The sequence below is a fragment of the Pygocentrus nattereri genome, chromosome 12 (assembly GCF_015220715.1).
Source record: "Pygocentrus nattereri isolate fPygNat1 chromosome 12, fPygNat1.pri, whole genome shotgun sequence".
NCBI lineage: Eukaryota > Metazoa > Chordata > Actinopteri > Characiformes > Serrasalmidae > Pygocentrus > Pygocentrus nattereri.
The window spans coordinates 19,793,429-19,817,058 of record NC_051222.1 but is presented as its reverse complement, the minus strand read 5'-3'; the positions used below and the strand labels follow the sequence as shown (position 1 = coordinate 19,817,058).

The 23,630-nt window shown below is 45.1% G+C and overlaps 2 protein-coding genes across 2 annotated transcripts; both read right to left on the bottom strand.

Annotated features, from left to right (window-relative positions):
- Positions 1 to 1,082: 1,082 nt before the first annotated feature.
- Positions 1,083 to 4,199, bottom strand: LOC108434704 (zona pellucida sperm-binding protein 3-like). The gene is made up of 8 exons (XM_017710043.2): positions 3,676 to 4,199; positions 3,202 to 3,314; positions 3,033 to 3,130; positions 2,574 to 2,742; positions 2,366 to 2,492; positions 2,124 to 2,212; positions 1,688 to 1,761; positions 1,083 to 1,338 (listed from the first exon to the last, which is right to left on the bottom strand). Exons 1-8 carry the CDS (start codon positions 4,123 to 4,125, stop codon positions 1,259 to 1,261), a joined length of 1,200 nt encoding a protein of 399 aa, XP_017565532.1. The 5' UTR covers positions 4,126 to 4,199; the 3' UTR covers positions 1,083 to 1,258.
- A 14,380-nt stretch (positions 4,200 to 18,579) lies between these two features.
- On the bottom strand, positions 18,580 to 21,695 carry LOC119264633 (zona pellucida sperm-binding protein 3-like). The gene is made up of 8 exons (XM_037543237.1): positions 21,173 to 21,695; positions 20,699 to 20,811; positions 20,530 to 20,627; positions 20,071 to 20,239; positions 19,863 to 19,989; positions 19,621 to 19,709; positions 19,185 to 19,258; positions 18,580 to 18,835 (listed from the first exon to the last, which is right to left on the bottom strand). The coding sequence occupies exons 1-8, from the start codon at positions 21,620 to 21,622 to the stop codon at positions 18,756 to 18,758; spliced, it is 1,200 nt and encodes a 399-aa protein (XP_037399134.1). The 5' UTR covers positions 21,623 to 21,695; the 3' UTR covers positions 18,580 to 18,755.
- Positions 21,696 to 23,630: the final 1,935 nt, after the last annotated feature.

Here is a 23,630-nt window from a genome sequence, read left to right as displayed (position 1 = left end):
TGGCCTTGCTTCCTTTCCATCTGGTCTCCTGGACACACAGAATATCTACCTTCCTTCTCTCCATCATGTCTGCAAGCTCTCTGCCTTTACCAGTCATTGTCCCTATGTTCAGAGTCCCTACTCCAACCTCCAGTCTCCTGCCTTCTAACCCGCCTTCCTCCTCTCCTCTTTGATGGTCTTCGACCTACAGTAGCCCAATTTCCACCGCACCCTGCTGGTCAACAGCACCGGAGGCGGTCGTTGTTAACCCGGGCCCCAACCGATCCGGTATGGCAATCATATTTGTGATACGCATGATAGTTCTGGCACAAATTTTACGCCGGATGCACTTCCTGACGCAACCCTCACCATTTATCCGGGCTTGGGACCGGCGCCAGAAGTACACTGCTAATGCCTGGATTGGGCTGGATATTAAACATGCTAGATATTTGCCAGGCGTCTGCGATTAGTCGGCGAGCGTCTTTCAGCCGTTCACACTACATGACTGAGGGAGCGCCAAGTGATCGCCGATTTGCCTCCGACCACAGGTTTCTGTCGGCGATCTACAAAAACAGTCGGCGACTGAAAAACCAGGCTAAAATCGTGTAGTGTAAACTAGGCATTTGTTAGCCAAGCCCACAAACATTTTTCAACCACTGGTTTCAACTAGACCCTTGTACTTGAAAACTGTTCAACATTTACAAGAGCTGGTGAAAAATGCTCCTGTGCTTATCCACGAGTATGCTTTAGTTAAATGCTTAGATACCTAGATGAACTTAAGTCACCTGCTTTTATTCATTCTTGTGTTTGTGAAAGCCAGATCCACCCTGATTATATTTAAAGATTACTGCTTGCAAAGTTGAACTTTGTACATTCAATTTTAAATGGGGCAAATGTGGCCTCCAAAAGTATCTTATGCTATGCTTAAAACGTGTGTTCTGTTCATTGTGTTGGGAAACAAAACCAAGCCCATTTTTAGTAAATGCCACCATCCCAAGGCTGATTTTCTTTGTGGCAGAAGTACCCTTTCAAAATGCATATCCCACCCCAGAAGCCAGTGTACATGACCAGAAGAACCTGGTAGAATCATACCCAACATATCCAACAGTTAAGCTGAAGCTCAGCTTCTGAATTGTTCTTTTATTTGTACAAGAGACCATTTTTCCTGTATTAGTCAATGTACAGTAAAAACTCAACTTGCAGCAATGACTGCAATTTACTAATTTTCTCAGACCATACAGCTTAAACATCCATATTCTCCTCTGGAACAATAAGTTGATTAGGACAGTCCATCTCCCAAGGATTGCCGATCAAGGCAGTCCAGCTCCCAAGTACTGCTGGTAACGGGGGTAATGGGCACTGTAACAGAAGTTCAGTTAGCTTAAATTAAAACACATGACCAAGCCAAAGCAAACTTAGCATCTCTGTTGCATTAAAAACATCTATTGTGCAAAAATGTTAAGCTAGGGGTCAGTCTTAAATAAGAGGTCACTGTGGCTGCAAGTTCTCATTCCAGTAAAGCAGTACAGCACTCAATTGTATCCAATTAAATCGGACTCTCTTTGATCAGTTGAAGTGGCACACGCCTGCATGGTTGGAATGAAGACTGATCATGTGCAGGTTTGCAGCCAAGACTTGACCCCTGTATTGGGCAAGTCACTATAGAAGTGCAAAATTGAGTCATTAAATTAATGCGATAGTGACCAACCTGAGGGGTCTGGAGCAGGGCAGGAAGTGTCGCAGCATGCACAAACAGAGTCCTCTCCATACAGCTCAGACCATCTTGGACATAGTAATGAGTGACCAATTTATAACAAGCATAATGGCACCAAAAAGTTTGCACTTTTGGCATTTCCACCAGGCAGTGTGGCACCATACCGTTACAAGTCTGATCATTGGTAAACTGCTGTACCCAAGTACCCATGTTGAATTTGGTTAACCTTTGTCACCCCAACCAAGTGTGCAAGCAAGAACCTACAGGGTTGAACTAGCAATGGTGCAAACCATTAATGGGTCAAACAGTCCCAACCCCTTATTCCTAGAACTACTCATATCAACAGGCTATGAATAATTTTAGTAGCATTTGTAATGGGGCTGTACTTTGCTGCCTGGTGAAAAATTGCATTCGTTTCAATTTATCTTACCGTTTAGTATCCATATTGTACCAACATGATTTTAAGCTTGGTGTGGGTTTTTCTGGTCCCAAGGCCATCTCACAATGAATAGCCATAACCTGGATAAGTCAGATCAGCAAGACAACTATTCACATGGGGTTTTCTGTAGTTATTTTCAGGCTGTAAAGTAATACACCATGTATACCAATGCTGTAGCTTGTAACACTAAAGCATTGCACATTTACTGAAATAAAGTGTCTTACTATATTTACCTTATTTTCTGCTGGCTCGGATATCATGTCCTTGAACACAAAGGCTCCCACAGAGAACCTTAAAGTATTCTTCTCATCAGAGGCATAGAACTTTGTCTGAGCACTCTTCTTACTTTCAATCATACATCTGCAAAAGAGGATGTTCTTTAACAATGCTTTACATCTACAAAAGATCACAAAACAAGAGCTGGTATTAGCAGCTTTTTACCCGTAGTTGTTCAGCACAGTATGTTTGGGAGTGGAACCAATGGCTGAAGAGATATAGCAGTTGTTCAGATACGGCCTCTGTCCTTCTGGACTCCAAGGAGCTTTGGCCTCAAAGTATACAGGCTGACCAATAACATAGCTACTTCCAGAGGCAAGAGGCTTCCAAAGTTCTGTACAGAAAATTGTGAGCATAAATGTTAAATACCTCTTACATGTTAATGTTATTAACCCTTCAACTTCAAAAGGGTTCCTCATTCCGATTAGTAAGCGTCGGTCTACATGCAACTGTGCTACCTGTCACACACCTCAAACAAGGGTTCAACCAAGCAATATTTGCATAACTAACGTCCACCACTTTAGCACTGCTTGGGATATTATATATATCCTCTAAACCAAGCGCTAGGGCTCACTGCACTGGAAAGGAGCCTTTCAAATCACTTTGTGCATGGAAGCCACTTACCATCTACAGGTGTGATGGAGAACCCAGTGTCTAGCCTCCAAAAGACGGTTCGCGGTACCATTTGAGGCATGTAGCCGAATTGATATGATCGGTAGTACCTGTAAAGCATAGATTCTTAGTCTGACTATATGGTTGCAAATTTGTGTGTGGCTGAGACAGAATCACTCACTTGTTGTAATGACACTCCAGTGACAGAGAAAACGGCAGCTCACGAACCACTAGCTCAGTAGACGCTGGCTCATAGCTGAGCGTGTTTGAGTAGATCACTTCGTTTTCATTTTCCTGTAAAGGAAGAAAAGCTCAAATAGTCTTGAAGGAACTGCAGCCCTGCACATAAAGAGCTAGCTCAAAAATTGTACCATGGGTAGAATCTAAAACAAATTTTGCAGTTATACCCTGGATGAACACCTAACAGTACCCAGCTTTGATTTTTGTGGATACACAAATTTTCATACTTTTACTTGCAATCAAATCTGAATCATTATGTTAATTATTTCTATGCACCAGAATCTGAATTTGATATTATGAAGTGATGAGCATCTGCAGAGTTGCAGAACCAAAAGTAACTTTAAAATTTCAAGCATGAACATGCCAATTAGTGAAGATGTACTTGGTTACACCTCTGATGTAATTATATACACACCTGTCGTGTTACATTGCAGCTATTGAGGTAATACAGAAAGTAGTAATGTTCATCTCTGGCTTGATTCACAGGACATGTTCCCAGTTTTAGATACTGCCAAGCATTTGGGTTGTTGAACAGACTCTTCAAAACCCTCACGTAAACACGGTCAAGGTGGCACAACATATCCACACGTCTTGAGGCAGAAGTTTCAGAAGGGACTGTAGGAGGGGATGTTGGTGACAGTAGAATAGATTTCAATAGATCAGGTACTGGTCTTTGATTCCTTTCAGGTCTGAAGAGATCCTCATTAACATCTGATGGCAGGATTCTCTGAGACTCTGGTAAATTCAAGCCCAGAGGTAGAACAGGACAGGAAGCTGGGCCTCTGCTCACTTCAAGCGGGTACAGGTCCACCATACGAGTCAGGATCACAAGAGTCAAAGCAGCCTTCAGCAACATGTTGATCATCTTCAAACATCTACTATGAGCCTTTCCTAAGCACCACTGTCTTAGGAAACGTAAGGAAACAAGTAGGTGAGGGTAGCACGGAGAGGTTTTAAAGTGGCTGGTGTGCTAAGCACCTGTTGTTAATTGACTCAACAAGCTGAACCAACCAGCTCATGATTGGCTGTTGGCAGCAGTTTTGGCACACGTTGTAGTTTAAGTGTGACCTCTGCTGGGCAAAGAGGAGTATTGTACAAACAGAAAACTGTCATGTCAGATCCCATCCATCCATCCATCCATTTTCAAAGCCGCTTCTCCGTCAGGGTCGCGGGATGTAAGATCGCAACAGAGTGAATTTTATATTCAACTAATTTTTCTCATTTAAGTAGAAAACATATGAGGAATCAAATGAAATTTGATTATCAAGGTAGGTGGCATACACTCGGTTCCACATAATTAGGTACACTTTTAAGTTTTGCTGTTGTACCCCAGTTTTATAGTTTTATTTACGACTAAAATGGTCCCATAAAGAGAATAGCAGCAAACAATATTTCAGTCCTGTGCTGATGGACGCTGGATGTACTAAACATTTCTAAAGAATTTTTGTTCCTGACACACAAACTAAATAAATAGCAGCAGTTTTTCTTCAGTCATTATTTTATTAAAGTAGGGATACTTTTACTGTTTTATGAATGGCATATTTGAATGATTGATATATACTGTATGTATATAGAATTTATCCTTTATAGAATTATCCACTCAAAGGTTTTTAGAGAACCAAAAGTTGTTCATTTATGACATCAAATAAAAACTTTTTGCCACCTTTATTTTTAAGACTGTGGCAGAAGAGAAGAGCCTCAGCAAGTCTCATTTTAAGAGAGAAAGGGAGAGAGACAGAGAGAAATGAAACAGCAAGAGAAAGAAAGTGTGACAGAGGCTGAAAGAGAGAGAGAGAGAGAGAGAGAGAGAGAGAGAGAGAGAGAGAGGTTTTCTTGCAGCCCCTGTTAGATCTGTAGATCTAGCTGGTGTGCTTTTTTTCAGTTGAATGTGAGGGAGTTGAGATCCCCCTGTCCCAACACACACTGCCCCCCAACCCCCCCACCGGTTCTTTGTCTACCTAAAAGAAAATCCGCAGACATCAAGTCGAGACACATACAGACCTGTTTTGATGGATTTTCTCCAAGTCACATAAAGTTGGTCAAAAACCTGCAGGCTACAAAAGTGATGTTTTTCTTTATCGTTCCGGTTAGGGTTAATATGCACATTTCCACTTTCAACATTAGGATAATCTTTTGCCCTTCAAACCATCTCACAACAGAACAGAAGCACTCGAACACATATTCTTTCATTGGAATGTTGTTTTGGAGACCAGAGGCTAAAATTAATATTTCACCCTTTATTTTAGCTGTTTCTTTCTGTTGGCATTTCAGTGTAACTAGTTGGAACTTGTATCTTCCCACACTGATATTTAAAAAAAAAAAAAAAAAAAAGCAGAGTACATGATTAGCTTTGTAGAGTAAAATGCTTCTTTCTGTCTGCAGAGGCATCCCTGTAATACAGAATGAAGGGTACCAAAACCTCTCCATGGATCACCACCTTATCGTGGTGGAGAGGTTTGAGTGCTTGAAGGATCCTAGGAGCTATGTTGTCTGGAGCAAAAGCTCCTGGTAGGGTCTCCCATGGCAAACTGGTCCTAGGTGACAGGCCAGACAAAGTGTGATCCATAATTACCCCTATGAGGACAAGAACAAGAAAGCAGGACTTGTGTACCCTGCCCGGATCAGGGTTACCTGGGCCCCACCCTGGAGCCGGGCTGGCGTCTGGTGGCCGGGCATTCACTCATGGTGCCTGGCCGGGCCCAGCCCGAAGGAGCTACATGAGTCCCCCCTCCCATCAACCCACCACCGATGGGAGGGGCAGTAGTAGGGGTTCGGTGCATTGTGGATCGGGCAGTGTCCGAAGGCGTGGGCCTTGGCGTTCTGATCCTCGGTTGCTGAAACTGGCTTTTGGAACTTGGAACGTTACCTCACTGGCAGGGAAGGAGCCTGAGTTGGCACGCGAGGTTGAGAGATACCGGCTAGATATAGTCGGGCTCACCTCAACACACAGCTTGGGCTCTGGGTCCAATCTCCTTGAGAAGGGCTGGACTTTTTTCTTTTCTGGAGTTGCCCATGGCGGCGGGCAGGTGTGGGCTTTCTCATAGCCCCTCGACTCGGCGCCTGTATGTTGGGCTTTTCCCAGTGGATGAGAGGGTAGCTTCCCTTCCCTGCTTATGCACCGAACAGCAGTTCAGAGTACCCAGCCTTTCTAGAGTCCTTGGGAGAGGTGCTTGAAAGTGCTCCTCCTGGAGACTCGATTGTCCTACTGGGGGACTTCAACGCTCACGTGGGCAACGACAGTAAGACCTGGAGGGGTGTGATTGGGAGGAATGGCCTCTCTGATCTGAACCTGAGTGGTGTTCAGTTTTTGGACTTCTGTGCAAACCACAGTTTGTCCATAACGAACACCATGTTTGAACACAAGGATGTACATAAGTGCACATGGCACCAGGACACCCTAGGTCGCAGTTCAATGATTGACTTTGTAGTCGTGTCATTGGACTTGCAGCCATATGTATTGGACACTCGGGTAAAGAGAGGAGCTGAGCTGTCAACTGATCACCACCTGGTGGTGAGTTGGATCAGGTGGTGGGGGAAGATGCCGGTCAGACCAGGCAAACCCAAACGTATAGTGAGGGTTTGCTGGGAACGTCTGGCAAAGAACCTGTCAGATTGATCTTCAACTCACACCTCCGTCAGAACTTTGACCAGATATCAGGGGAGGTGGGGGACATTGACTCAGAATGGGCCATGTTCCGTTCCTCCATTGTTGAAGCGGCTGACTGTAGCTGTGGTCGCAAGGTAGTTGGTGCCTGTCGGGGCGGTAATCCTCGAACCCGGTGGTGGACACCCCAGGTGAGAGATGCCGTTAAGCTGAAGAAGGAGTCCTACCGGGCATGGTTGGCCTGTAGGACACCAGAGGCAGCTGGCAGGTATCGACAGGCCAAGCGATCTGCGGCTTCAGTCGTTGCCAAGGCAAAAACCCGGGTGTGGGAAGAGTTCGGTGAGGCCTTGGAAAGTGACTAAGTCAGCTCCGAAAAGATTCTGGCAAATCGTCAGGTGACTCAGAAGGGGAAAGCAGTGTGGCACTAGCACTGTATATAGTGGAGATGGTGTGCTGCTGACTTCGACTGAAGATGTCATTGGGCGGTGGAAGGAATACTTTGAGGACCTTCTCAAGCCCACCAACACGTTCTCCAGTGAGGAGGCAGAGTCTGGGGACATGGGAATAGGCTTGTCCATTACTGAGGCCAAAGTCGCTAAGGTAGTTAAAAAGCTCCTTAGTGGCAGGGCTCCAGGGGTGGATGAGATCCGTCCCAAGTTCCTCAAGGCTCTGGATGTTGTGGGGCTGTCTTGGCTGACACGCCTTTTCAACATTGTGTGGACATCGGGGGTGGTGCCACTGGATTGGCAGACTGGGGTGGTGGTGCCTCTTTTTAAAAAGGGGGACCGGAGGGTGTGTTCCAACTACAGGGGAATCACACTCCTCAGCCTCCCCGATAAGGTCTATGCAGGGGTACTGGAGAAGAGAGTCCGGCTTATAGTCGAACCTCGGATTCAGGAGGAGCAGTGCGGGTTCCGCCCTGGTCGTGGAACACTGGACCAACTGTTTACCCTCTCCAGGATTCTGGAGGGTTCATGGGAGTTTGCCCAACCAGTCCACATGTACTTTGTGGATTTGGAGAAGGCATTCGACTGCGTTCCCCGGGGTATTCTGTGGGAGGTGCTTCGGGAGTACGGGGTATATGGCTCTTTGCTACGAGCCATTCAGGCCCTGTACAAACAAAGCAGGAGTTTGGTTCGCATGGCCGGCAGTAAGTCAGACTTGTTCCCAGTGGGAGTTGGACTCCGTCAGGGCTGCCCTTTGTCACCAATTCTATTCATAATTTTTATGGATAGAATTTGTAGGCGCAGTCAGGGGATGGAGGGTGTCCGGTTTGGTGACCTCAGGGTCACATCGCTGCTGTTTGCAGATGATGTGGTCCTATTGGGGACATCAGGCTGTGAACTTCAGCTTTCACTGGATCGGTTTGCAGCCGAGTGTGAAGCGGCCGGGATGAGGATCAGTACCTCCAAATCCGAGGCCATGGTTCTCACGCGGGAAAGGGTGGAGAGCCCTCTCTGCGTCGGGGATGAGCTCTTGCCTCAAGTGGAGGAGTTCAAGTATCTCGGGGTCTTGTTCACGAGTGATGGTACAAGGGAGCGGGAGATTGACAGGCGGATTGGTGCTGGGTCAGCAGTGATGCAGGCTCTTTACTGGTCTGTTGTGGTAAAGAAAGAGCTGAGCCATAAGGCAAGGCTCTCGATTTACTGGTCGATCTACATTCCCACCCTCACCTATGGTCATGAGCTTTGGGTAATGACCGAAAGAACGAGATCGCGAATACAAGCGGCCGAAATGAGTTTCCTCCGCAGGGTGGCTGGACTCTCCCTTAGAGATAGGGTGAGAAGTTCGGTCATCCGGGAGGGACTCAAAGTAGAGCCGCTGCTTCTCCACGTCGAGAGGAGCCAGTTAAGGTGGTTCGGGCATCTTGTTAGGATGCCTCCTGGACGCCTCACTTCCGGAGAGGTCCACCGGAGAGGAGACCCCGGGGAAGACCCAGGACACGCTGGCGTGACTATATCGCCCAGCTGGCCTGGGAGCGCCTCGGAATCCCTCCCAGGGAGCTAGTGGAAGTGGCTGGGGAAAGGGAGGTCTGGGCCTCATTGCTCAGGATGCTGCCCCCGCGACCCGAACCCCGGAGAAGCGGAAGATGATGGATGGATGGATGGGTACCAAAACAGTAAACAGGGTAACAAAGAATAAAGTTTAGTAGGACAATGTCAGCATGAACTGTCTTTAGGCTGAAATCTTGACCCTTGAAACACATTGACACCCTCTGACATAAGCTTTTATATACATTCAGTTCCATTCAGCTCATTTGAAAGGTAGTATATCTTCCAGAAAGTCTACGTCCAAAAACCTTAACCCTCCACTGGGGAACACAGACATTATTTGCAATATAACACACTTTCTTTCTTTCTTTACTCACTATATGGGCAAATGTGTTGGGACACCACTTCTGATTTTTGAGTTCAGGTGTTTCAGTCACACTCATTGCTAACAGGTGGATAAAATTAAGCACATAGCTTTGCAGTCTCAATAGACAAACATTGGCAGTAGAATGGGTTGTACTGATGATCTCAGTGACATGGCACTTTCGTAGGATGCCACCTTTGCAACAAGTCAGTTTGTGAAACTTCTGTCCTGCTAGATCTGCTCATCAACTGCTATTGTTTTCCTACTTTTCTCTCTCTCTGTTAGTATGTAAGTTAGTACGTAAGTTCACTGTGAGTTGTTTTTTGTCTTATCTGCACTATGGAGACCAAACTACTAGAGTTTGCTCTGGTCCTAGCTCTGCTTTTTTCTTTGTTTACGACCACGTCCGGAGACCGCGTGCGGAGCCATGGCTCCATTGTTTACAACCGGGGTCAGCTGTTGGCGCTGCGCCAAACGGCAGTGCTGCCGGACAAGAGACCCGACATCCGCCGCGAGCTGAGGAGGAAGAGACGCGGGTGTCGTGCCAGAGCTCTACGTCTGGCTAAGAGGAGACGCTACAGACCTGTTCTCCCCTCTGTCATTATGGGGAATGTGAGATCTCTCCCCAACAAGATGGACGAGCTGGCGGCGCTGACGCGCTAACCCCGGACACGGTCGTCACATTGGACGGCTTCCAGCTCATACGAGCGGACAGGACAACGGAGGGCGGGAAGAGGAAAGGAGGTGGGCTGGCAGTATTTGTGAATGATAGATGGTGTAACCCCAAGCACATCACTATCAAAGAGCAAACCTGCTGTAAGGACATCGAGCTGCTAGCCGTGAGCATGAGGCCCCTGTACTTGCCCAGGGAATATTCGCATGTAATCACGGTAACTACGTATGTGCCCCCCTCCGCCAACGCTGAGACTGCCTGTGAGATCCTGCACTCATCTGTGAGCAGACTGCAGACACAGCACCCTCAAGCCCTCCTTCTCATCTCCAGTGACTTCAACCATGCTTCTCCGTCCTCCACTCTGCCCACCTTCACCCAGTATGTAACCTGCCACACCAGAGACAATAAAATCCTGGACCTGTTTTATGCCAACACAAAGGAGGCATATAGGTCAACACCCCTCCCTCCCCTGGGAAGATCTGATCACAACCTGGTTCATCTCCTGCCTGTGTACATACCTCTTGTACAGAGGGAACCAGCAGTCACCCACACAGTAAAGAAATGGTCTGAGGAAACTGAAGAGGCTCTGAAGGACTGTTTTAATACAACGGTGTGGGAAGTGCTGTGTGATCATGAGGAGGAGGACACAGACAGCCTCACACACTGTGTAACAGACTATGTGAACTTCTGCGTGGAGAACACTGTACCCACCAGGACTGTACGGTGTTTCTCTAACAGAAAGCCGTGGATTAACCCTGACATAAAGGCTCTCCTGAAGGAGAAAAAGAGGGCCTTTAGATTAGGGGATAAGGAGGAGCTGAAAGCGGTGCGGAAGGAGCTGAGGAGGAAGATCCGGGAGGGCAAAGCTAGCTACAGGAGGAAGATGGAGGAACAACTACAGCAGAATAATGTCAGTGGAGTCTGGAAAGGCCTTAAAGCAATCTCTGGCCAGAAGAAGTCCGACTCTCAAGCAGTAGGGGACCAAAAGTGGGTGAACGATCTCAATCTGTTTCTCAACAGGTTTGATCACTCACCCACCCCTCTCACTACACAGACATCTCTGCTGAAACCCTCCTGTCTGGCACTTCCAGCATGCTGCTCTACCCCCTCTCTCACAACCACCCCCAGCACAACAACTTTCAGCTCACACCCACCCCCCACTGGTTCTTCTGCTGGTTGTCGTAACACCCCGTTCACACATTTCAACACTCAGCATCCCCCCTGCTCCAGTCTGACCTTCACAATGGCCCAGGTGAGAAATGAGCTCAGGAAGATCAAGGCGAGGAAGGCTACAGGGCCGGATGGCATCAGTGCCAGGCTCCTCAAGTCCTGCGCAGATCAGCTGTGCGGGATAGTGGAGCACATTTTTAACACAAGCCTGAAGCTGGGGAGAGTACCACAACTGTGGAAAACATCTTGTGTGGTGCCATTGCCAAAAACATAGCACCCAAAGGACCTCAGCAGCTACAGGCCGGTGGCACTGACGTCACACCTGATGAAGACACTGGAGAGGCTGGTCCTTAGACAACTCTGCCCTATGGTGAGCTCATCTATGGACCCACTTCAGTTTGCCTACCAACCTGGCATCGGGGTGGATGATGCCATCATCTACCTGCTGCATGGAGCTCTTTCTCACCTGGAGAAGCCTGAAGGACAAGCTGGAACAGGCAGGGGTGGGCCATCACCTAACACACTGGATTCTGGACTACCTCACCAACCGTCCACAGTATGTGAGGACAAGGGACTGTGTGTCCGACATGGTGGTCTGTAACACAAGGGCCCCACAGGGGACGGTGTTAGCACAGTTCCTCTTAACCCTGTAAACTGCAGACTTCATGTACAACTCACCCAATTGCCACCTACAGAAGTTCTCTGATGACTCCGCGATCGTCGGCCGCATCACAAATGAGGACGACAGAGAGTACAGAGAACTGATTCAGGACTTTGTGGACTGGTGTCTGCGGAATCACCTACAGATCAATGCAGGGAAGACCAAAGAACTGGTGGTGGATTTCCGCAGACGCACACATCCCCCTCCAGCAGTGAACATCCAGGGAACGGACATTGAAAGAGTGGATTCTTATAAGTACCTAGGTGTGCACCTTAACTGTAAACTGGACTGGTCAGACAACACAGCTGCACTTTACAGGAAGGGACAGAGCAGACTCTACCTGCTCAGGAGACTGAGGTCATTTGGAGTGCAGGGGCCACTCCTGAGGACCTTTTTCGACACAGTGGTGGCATCAGCCATCTTCTATGGAGTGGTCTGCTGGGGCGGCAGCATCTCCACTGCAGACAGGAAGAAACTGGACAAACTGATCCGGAGGGCCGGCTCGGTCCTAGGGACTCCTCTAGACCCAGTGCAGGCAGTGGGAGAAAGGAGGATGCTGAACAAGCTGGCATCCATGCTGGAGAACGACTCCCACCCCATGCGTGAGACTCTGGCAGCACTGGGCAGTTCCTTTAGTGACCGGCTCCTTCACCCTAAGTGTGTGAAGGAGCGCTATCGCAGGTCCTTCCTTCCTGCTGCTGTGAGACTGTACAACCAGCACCGCTCCCAGTAGACCACATACAATACAATATACACTTACATTCAGAATGCGAACATTTTTCATTGTGCAATAGGCTAAGTGCAATACAGATTTCTATGCAACTCTTATTTTATTTATTTTATTATTATCCTTATTTTGTTGTAAATAGTCTAGAGATTTAGCTTTAATTTTTATTATTTATAATGTTGATATGGTTTATACTGTTTCCCGTTTCCCTGTTTCCCTGAGTGCCTTACTCCTGTTACTCTGCTGCTGCTGTAATACTGTGAATTTCCCCGCTGTGGGACTAATAAAGGATTATCTTATCTTATCTTATTATTGTGAAATGGAAGCAGCTAGGAGCAACAGCTTAGCCATGATGCAGTGGACCACATACAGAGTGGGGCTGCAGAGTGCTGAGGTGTACAGTGCCTATCCTCTCTTGAATTACTTGCTAACCAGTTCCAAACTGGCTCTGGAAGCAATAGCACCAAAAAGAACTGTGCTCTAGGAACTTCATGAAATGGGTTTCCATGGCTGAGCAGCTGCACACAAGCCAGAGATCAGAAGATCAGAACACGATACTCTGTAGAGTGACAAATCACGCCTCTCTATCTGGCAGTCTGATGGATGGATCTGCGTTTTGTAAATGCCTATACAGTATTACCTGCCTGACTGCATTGTGCCACCTGTAAAGTTTGGCGGAGGAGGGATAAGGCTGTGGGGTTGGACTGGACCCCTTAGTTCCACTGAAGGTTAATGCTTCAGCAAACCAAGACATTTTGGGCAATTGTATGCTTCCAACTTTGTGGGAACAGTTAGGGGAAGATCCTTTTCTGTTTTCTGTTCCAGCATGACTGAGCCCCAGTGAACAACACAAGGTCCATAAAGTCATAGTTGGGTGAGTTTGACGTTGAAGAACTTGGTTGGCCCACACAGAGGCCTGATCTCAACCCCATCACCTTTGGGATGAGCTAGAATGGAGATTGCGAGCCAGGCCCTCACACCCAACATCAGTGTCTGACCTCACAAAGGCTCTTATACCTGGTTCACACTACACGACTTTTTCAGACGTCAGGTTTTTGTGCCGTTCACAGTACATGACTGGTTGTGCTGTAATCGCGAGTCTTTCAGTTGTTGTGGCTTTCACTCTACATGACTGATCGGCGACACAGGCTCACGAATTAAACGACTTTCACCTTGGGGAATCGCCGACTCATCTGGCTGCTGTCCAAAAACACGAGAACACACGAAAACTAAACTCTCGTGAGAACTAGCAATACCACGTAGAAGGTTCTCAACTCTGTTGTGGTACAGGTCACTGGACACGTCAAAAAGGCACTGGTGCTCTTGCCAAAGCTCTATCAACTGTTACTCCATTTCTTGTGTCCCAGTAGAGTGAGAACCTCTTGTAGCCATTCTATTATGATAAAAAACTGAAAACTTGAAGAAACTTAATGTACTTGGAACAGAGCTTGTAATAAGTCAGTTTGCTGATGACACGACTTTGCTGCTCAAGGATAATCATCAAATTTCTGTTGCCATTCAGAAAATTACAGAAAATATACAGAAAATATAGCCTTGTATTCAGTATCCCCACCTCATCTACCAACACTTCATATAAATGGAATTCATGTAACTGTGATATTGAAACAACGAACACCTTTTTTTCTTGCTCTCATACTCATACTATTCTGGAAACAGTTCATGGAATGGTTAAACAACAAAATCAATACATTTTCTAAAATAGATTATAATACTATTGTTTTTGGTGTAATATTAGATAATCCAAAACTGGACCTGTTGGTTAATATATTGCTAATTTTGGCCAAATTTTTTATACACAAGTCTAAATTCATAAAAACCCCACCCATCTTTACATGCTACTATAATGAAATTCAACTGTATACAAAGTCCCTAAAATTGATGAAATCCAAAATAGCTAAAGATCTACACAAACTACTGATAAATAACCCCACTAATAAAGTAACCTAATTTGTATATATTTTATTTTATTATTACTATGTATTTGTTGTCCTATATGTTTTTTTTTTGTATAGGCAGTTTGATATTGAATGCTTGCTCTGGAAGATTGTTTCTGCAGTTTATTTATGATTTATAAGTCAATGTTCTAGTGCTGTAAAAGGTGCACATTGCTGTCTCATGACTTTATAATGGTAATGCCTTACAGTGTTGTACATTTGAAGTTTTCAATAAAAAAAAAAAAAAAAAAAAAAACCTCTTGTAGCCGTTATTCTGTTGGTGTACTCCGACTGGCGCGCAGAGGGATCTTCAACGGGTGAAGGTTCTCTCTCTACGCGTTCCCATTGGCTGTAGCTAGACACTGCTGTTGACTCACAGTCGCCGACTGGGCTAGATATTAAACTTCTTCTTCTTCTTTCGGCTGCTCCCTTTAGGGGTCGCCACAGCGGATCATCTGCCTCCTCTACTTTCACACCAACCATCTCCATGTCCACCTTCACTACAACCATAAACCTTCTCTGAGGTCTACCTCTTCTTCTACCCGGCAGCTCCATCTCCAACATTCTTTGACCAATATATCCACTAATCCTCCTCAACACATGTCCAAACCATCTCAACCTGGCCTCTCTGTCTTTATCTCCAAACTGCTCCACCTTCACTGTCCCTCTGATCTGCTCATTTCTAATCTTGTCCAGCCTTGTCACTCCCAACGAAAATCTCAGCATCTTCATCTCCGCCACCTCCAGCTCAGCCTCCTGTCTTTTAGACAGAGCCACAGTCTCCAAACCATACATCATAGCAGGACGCACTACTGTCTTGTAAACCTTCCCTTTCACTCTTGCTGCTATCCTTCTGTCACACATCAGCCCTGACACCCGTCTCCACCCACTCCATCCTGCCTGCACCCTCTTCCTCACCTCTTTTCTACACTGTCCATTGCTCTGGATGGTTGACCCAAGATATTTGAAGTCATCCACCTTTACGACCTCTACTCCTTGCATCTTCACCTTTCCAATTGCCTCCCTCTCATTCACACACATGTATTCCGTCTTATCTCTACTGACCTTCATTCCTCTCCTCTCCAGTGCAAACCTCCACCTCTCCAGATTCTCTTCCACCTGCTCTCTACTCTCACCAGATTACAATGTCATCTGCCAACATCATGGTCCATGGAGCCTCCTGCCTGACCTCATCTGTCAACCTGTTCATCACCATTGCAAACAAGAAGGGGCTCAAAGCTGATCCCTGATGTAACCCTACCTTCACCTTGAAACCATTTGTCACTCCAACTGCACACCTCACCACTGTCTCACTATCCTCATACATGTCCTGCACCACCCTAACATACTTTTCAGCTACACCTGACTTCCTCATACAGTACCACAGTTCCTCTCTTGGCACCCTGTCATATGCCTTCTCTAGATCAACAAAGACACAATGTAGCTCCTTCTGACCTTCTCTGTACTTCTCTACCAACACTCTCAACACAAAAATTGCATCTGTGGTACTCTTTCTGGACATGAAACCAAACTGCTGCTCACTGATCTGGACCTCTCGCCTTAGCCTTGCTTCAACAACTCTTTCCCATACCTTCATATTGTCGCTCATCAACTTTATACCTCTGTAGTTACTGCAGCTCTGCACATCACCCTTGTTCTTAAAAATGGGGACCAATACACTGCTTCTCCACTCATCAGGCATCCTCTCACTCTCCAGGATTTTGTTAAACAACCTGGTTAAAAAGTCCACTGCCTTCTCTCCTAAACATCTCCATACCTCCACAGGTATGTCATCTGGACCAACTGCCTTTCCATTCTTCATCCTTTTTAAAGCTGCCCTCACTTCCACCTTACCAATTCTCTGCACTTCCTGATCCACTATCTCTCCCCCCGTTGTCCTCCTCTCTCTCTCGTTTTCCTCATTCATTAGTTCTTCAAAGTACTCCTTCCATCTACTCAACACTCTCTGTTCGCTCACTAGTACATTTCCCTCTCTATCCTTTATCAGCCTAACCTGCTGTACATCTTTTCCAACTCTATCTCTTTTTTTAGCCAAGTGATACAAGTCCTTTACTCCTTCTTTACTGTCCAGCCTCTCATACAGCTCATCATAGGCCTGAGCCTTTGCCTTTGCCACCATTCTTTTCGCTATGCGACTAGCCTCACAGTACTCCTGCCTACTTCCTTCATCTCTCTGGTTATCCCACTTTTTCTTAGCTGCCTTCTTCTTCTGAATACTCTCCTGGACTTCCTCATTCCATCACCAACTTGCCTTGTCTTCTTTCCTCTGACCAGACGAAACACCCAACACATTCTTGCCAGTTTCTCTCACCACCTTAGCTGTATTTTCCCAGTCCTCAAGTAGCTCCTCACTGCCCCCAAGGGCCTGTTGCAATTTTTCCCTGAACTGCCTGCAACCTTCCTCCTCCTTCAGCTTCCACCATCTAATCTTTGGCTCTGTCTTCACTCTCTTCCTCTTCTTTGTTTCTAATGTAGTTCTACAGACAACCACCCTATGCTGCCTTGCTACACTTTCCCCTGGCACCACGTTACAATCTCCAATCTCCTTTAGGTGGCATCTCTTGCTAAGGATATAATCCACCTGTGTGCACCTCCCTCCACTCTTGTATGTCACCCTGTGTTCTTCCCTCTTCTGAAAATACGTGTTCACCACAGCCATTTCCATTCCCTTTGCAAAATCTACAACTATCTGACCTTCCGCATTTCTGTCTTTCACACCATACATACCCAGCACCTCTTCATCCCCTATGTTCCCTTCACCAACATGTCCATTGAAGTCTGCACCAATTACCAATCTCTCCTCTCTGGGGACACCATCTCCCACTTCATCCATCTTACTCCAAAATTCCTCTTTCTCCTCTGACAACCAACCTGTGGTACATATGAACTGACCACATTCAAAATCACACCATCAACCTCCAACTTCAGGCTCATGATCCTGTCCGACACACTCTTTACATCCAGAACACTTTTCACAAGCTGTTCCTTTAGGATTATCCCTACTCCATTTCTCTTCCTCTCTACACCATGATAGAACAGTTTGAATCCACCTCCAATGTTCCTGGCCTTGCTTCCTTTCGATCTGGTCTCCTGGACACACAGAATATCTACCTTCCTTCTCTCCATCATGTCTGCAAGCTCTCTGCCTTTACCAGTCATTGTCCCTATGTTCAGAGTCCCTACTCCAACCTCCAGTCTCCTGCCTTCTAACCCGCCTTCCTCCTCTCCTCTTTGATGGTCTTCGACCTACAGTAGCCCAATTTCCACCGCACCCTGCTGGTCAACAGCACCGGAGGCGGTCGTTGTTAACCCGGGCCCCAACCGATCCGGTATGGCAATCATATTTGTGATACGCATGATAGTTCTGGCACAAATTTTACGCCGGATGCACTTCCTGACGCAACCCTCACCATTTATCCGGGCTTGGGACCGGCGCCAGAAGTACACAAAGTACACTGCTAATGCCTGGATTGGGCTGGATATTAAACATGCTAGATATTTGCCAGGCGTCTGCGATTAGTCGGCGAGCGTCTTTCAGCCGTTCACACTACATGACTGAGGGAGCGCCAAGTGATCGCCGATTTGCCTCCGACCACAGGTTTCTGTCGGCGATCTACAAAAACAGTCGGCGACTGAAAAACCAGGCTAAAATCGTGTAGTGTAAACTAGGCATTTGTTAGCCAAGCCCACAAACATTTTTCAACCACTGGTTTCAACTAGACCCTTGTACTTGAAAACTGTTCAACATTTACAAGAGCTGGTGAAAAATGCTCCTGTGCTTATCCACGAGTATGCTTTAGTTAAATGCTTAGATACCTAGATGAACTTAAGTCACCTGCTTTTATTCATTCTTGTGTTTGTGAAAGCCAGATCCACCCTGATTATATTTAAAGATTACTGCTTGCAAAGTTGAACTTTGTACATTCAATTTTAAATGGGGCAAATGTGGCCTCCAAAAGTATCTTATGCTATGCTTAAAACGTGTGTTCTGTTCATTGTGTTGGGAAACAAAACCAAGCCCATTTTTAGTAAATGCCACCATCCCAAGGCTGATTTTCTTTGTGGCAGAAGTACCCTTTCAAAATGCATATCCCACCCCAGAAGCCAGTGTACATGACCAGAAGAACCTGGTAGAATCATACCCAACATATCCAACAGTTAAGCTGAAGCTCAGCTTCTGAATTGTTCTTTTATTTGTACAAGAGACCATTTTTCCTGTATTAGTCAATGTACAGTAAAAACTCAACTTGCAGCAATGACTGCAATTTACTAATTTTCTCAGACCATACAGCTTAAACATGCATATTCTCCTCTGGAACAATAAGTTGATTAGGACAGTCCATCTCCCAAGGATTGCCGATCAAGGCAGTCCAGCTCCCAAGTACTGCTGGTAACGGGGGTAATGGGCACTGTAACAGAAGTTCAGTTAGCTTAAATTAAAACACATGACCAAGCCAAAGCAAACTTAGCATCTCTGTTGCATTAAAAACATCTATTGTGCAAAAATGTTAAGCTAGGGGTCAGTCTTAAATAAGAGGTCACTGTGGCTGCAAGTTCTCATTCCAGTAAAGCAGTACAGCACTCAATTGTATCCAATTAAATCGGACTCTCTTTGATCAGTTGAAGTGGCACACGCCTGCATGGTTGGAATGAAGACTGATCATGTGCAGGTTTGCAGCCAAGACTTGACCCCTGTATTGGGCAAGTCACTATAGAAGTGCAAAATTGAGTCATTAAATTAATGCGATAGTGACCAACCTGAGGGGTCTGGAGCAGGGCAGGAAGTGTCGCAGCATGCACAAACAGAGTCCTCTCCATACAGCTCAGACCATCTTGGACATAGTAATGAGTGACCAATTTATAACAAGCATAATGGCACCAAAAAGTTTGCACTTTTGGCATTTCCACCAGGCAGTGTGGCACCATACCGTTACAAGTCTGATCATTGGTAAACTGCTGTACCCAAGTACCCATGTTGAATTTGGTTAACCTTTGTCACCCCAACCAAGTGTGCAAGCAAGAACCTACAGGGTTGAACTAGCAATGGTGCAAACCATTAATGGGTCAAACAGTCCCAACCCCTTATTCCTAGAACTACTCATATCAACAGGCTATGAATAATTTTAGTAGCATTTGTAATGGGGCTGTACTTTGCTGCCTGGTGAAAAATTGCATTCGTTTCAATTTATCTTACCGTTTAGTATCCATATTGTACCAACATGATTTTAAGCTTGGTGTGGGTTTTTCTGGTCCCAAGGCCATCTCACAATGAATAGCCATAACCTGGATAAGTCAGATCAGCAAGACAACTATTCACATGGGGTTTTCTGTAGTTATTTTCAGGCTGTAAAGTAATACACCATGTATACCAATGCTGTAGCTTGTAACACTAAAGCATTGCACATTTACTGAAATAAAGTGTCTTACTATATTTACCTTATTTTCTGCTGGCTCGGATATCATGTCCTTGAACACAAAGGCTCCCACAGAGAACCTTAAAGTATTCTTCTCATCAGAGGCATAGAACTTTGTCTGAGCACTCTTCTTACTTTCAATCATACATCTGCAAAAGAGGATGTTCTTTAACAATGCTTTACATCTACAAAAGATCACAAAACAAGAGCTGGTATTAGCAGCTTTTTACCCGTAGTTGTTCAGCACAGTATGTTTGGGAGTGGAACCAATGGCTGAAGAGATATAGCAGTTGTTCAGATACGGCCTCTGTCCTTCTGGACTCCAAGGAGCTTTGGCCTCAAAGTATACAGGCTGACCAATAACATAGCTACTTCCAGAGGCAAGAGGCTTCCAAAGTTCTGTACAGAAAATTGTGAGCATAAATGTTAAATACCTCTTACATGTTAATGTTATTAACCCTTCAACTTCAAAAGGGTTCCTCATTCCGATTAGTAAGCGTCGGTCTACATGCAACTGTGCTACCTGTCACACACCTCAAACAAGGGTTCAACCAAGCAATATTTGCATAACTAACGTCCACCACTTTAGCACTGCTTGGGATATTATATATATCCTCTAAACCAAGCACTAGGGCTCACTGCACTGGAAAGGAGCCTTTCAAATCACTTTGTGCATGGAAGCCACTTACCATCTACAGGTGTGATGGAGAACCCAGTGTCTAGCCTCCAAAAGACGGTTCGCGGTACCATTTGAGGCATGTAGCCGAATTGATATGATCGGTAGTACCTGTAAAGCATAGATTCTTAGTCTGACTATATGGTTGCAAATTTGTGTGTGGCTGAGACAGAATCACTCACTTGTTGTAATGACACTCCAGTGACAGAGAAAACGGCAGCTCACGAACCACTAGCTCAGTAGACGCTGGCTCATAGCTGAGCGTGTTTGAGTAGATCACTTCGTTTTCATTTTCCTGTAAAGGAAGAAAAGCTCAAATAGTCTTGAAGGAACTGCAGCCCTGCACATAAAGAGCTAGCTCAAAAATTGTACCATGGGTAGAATCTAAAACAAATTTTGCAGTTATACCCTGGATGAACACCTAACAGTACCCATCTTTGATTTTTGTGGATACGCAAATTTTCATACTTTTACTTGCAATCAAATCTGAATCATTATGTTAATTATTTCTATGCACCAGAATCTGAATTTGATATTATGAAGTGATGAGCATCTGCAGAGTTGCAGAACCAAAAGTAACTTTAAAATTTCAAGCATGAACATGCCAATTAGTGAAGATGTACTTGGTTACACCTCTGATGTAGTTATATACACACCTGTCGTGTTACATTGCAGCTATTGAGGTAATACAGAAAGTAGTAATGTTCATCTCTGGCTTGATTCACAGGACATGTTCCCAGTTTTAGATACTGCCAAGCATTTGGGTTGTTGAACAGACTCTTCAAAACCCTCACGTAAACACGGTCAAGGTGGCACAACATATCCACACGTCTTGAGGCAGAAGTTTCAGAAGGGACTGTAGGAGGGGATGTTGGTGACAGTAGAATAGATTTCAATAGATCAGGTACTGGTCTTTGATTCCTTTCAGGTCTGAAGAGATCCTCATTAACATCTGATGGCAGGATTCTCTGAGACTCTGGTAAATTCAAGCCCAGAGGTAGAACAGGACAGGAAGCTGGGCCTCTGCTCACTTCAAGCGGGTACAGGTCCACCATACGAGTCAGGATCACAAGAGTCAAAGCAGCCTTCAGCAACATGTTGATCATCTTCAAACATCTACTATGAGCCTTTCCTAAGCACCACTGTCTTAGGAAACGTAAGGAAACAAGTAGGTGAGGGTAGCACGGAGAGGTTTTAAAGTGGCTGGTGTGCTAAGCACCTGTTGTTAATTGACTCAACAAGCTGAACCAACCAGCTCATGATTGGCTGTTGGCAGCAGTTTTGGCACACGTTGTAGTTTAAGTGTGACCTCTGCTGGGCAAAGAGGAGTATTGTACAAACAGAAAACTGTCATGTCAGATCCCATCCATCCATCCATCCATTTTCAAAGCCGCTTCTCCGTCAGGGTCGCGGGATGTAAGATCGCAACAGAGTGAATTTTATATTCAACTAATTTTTCTCATTTAAGTAGAAAACATATGAGGAATCAAATGAAATTTGATTATCAAGGTAGGTGGCATACACTCGGTTCCACATAATTAGGTACACTTTTAAGTTTTGCTGTTGTACCCCAGTTTTATAGTTTTATTTACGACTAAAATGGTCCCATAAAGAGAATAGCAGCAAACAATATTTCAGTCCTGTGCTGATGGACGCTGGATGTACTAAACATTTCTAAAGAATTTTTGTTCCTGACACACAAACTAAATAAATAGCAGCAGTTTTTCTTCAGTCATTATTTTATTAAAGTAGGGATACTTTTACTGTTTTATGAATGGCATATTTGAATGATTGATATATACTGTATGTATATAGAATTTATCCTTTATAGAATTATCCACTCAAAGGTTTTTAGAGAACCAAAAGTTGTTCATTTATGACATCAAATAAAAACTTTTTGCCACCTTTATTTTTAAGACTGTGGCAGAAGAGAAGAGCCTCAGCAAGTCTCATTTTAAGAGAGAAAGGGAGAGAGACAGAGAGAAATGAAACAGCAAGAGAAAGAAAGTGTGACAGAGGCTGAAAGAGAGAGAGAGAGAGAGAGAGAGAGAGAGAGAGAGAGGTTTTCTTGCAGCCCCTGTTAGATCTGTAGATCTAGCTGGTGTGCTTTTTTCAGTTGAATGTGAGGGAGTTGAGATCCCCCTGTCCCAACACACACTGCCCCCCAACCCCCCCACCGGTTCTTTGTCTACCTAAAAGAAAATCCGCAGACATCAAGTCGAGACACATACAGACCTGTTTTGATGGATTTTCTCCAAGTCACATAAAGTTGGTCAAAAACCTGCAGGCTACAAAAGTGATGTTTTTCTTTATCGTTCCGGTTAGGGTTAATATGCACATTTCCACTTTCAACATTAGGATAATCTTTTGCCCTTCAAACCATCTCACAACAGAACAGAAGCACTCGAACACATATTCTTTCATTGGAATGTTGTTTTGGAGACCAGAGGCTAAAATTAATATTTCACCCTTTATTTTAGCTGTTTCTTTCTGTTGGCATTTCAGTGTAACTAGTTGGAACTTGTATCTTCCCACACTGATATTTAAAAAAAAAAAAAAAAAGCAGAGTACATGATTAGCTTTGTAGAGTAAAATGCTTCTTTCTGTCTGCAGAGGCATCCCAGTAATACTGAATGAAGGGTACCAAAACAGTAAACAGGGTACCAAATAATAAAGTTTAGTAGTACAATGTCAGCATGAACTGTCTTTAGTGGGTGGCTGAAATCTTGACCCTTGAAACACATTGACACCCTCTGACATAAGCTTTTATATACAATCAGTTCCATTCAGCTCATTTGAAAGGTACTATATCTTCCAGAAAGTCTACGTCCAAAAACCTTTACCCTCCACTGGGGATCACAGACATTATTTGCAATATAACACACTTTCTTTCTTGCTTTACTCACTATATGGGCAAATGTGTTGGGACACCACTTCTGATTTTTGAGTTCAGGTGTTTCAGTCACACGCATTGCTAACAGGTGGATAAAATTAAGCACATAGCTTTGCAGTCTCAATAGACAAACATTGGCAGTAGAATGGGTTGTACTGATGATCTCAGTGACATGGCACTTTCGTAGGATGCCACCTTTGCAACAAGTCAGTTTGTGAAAC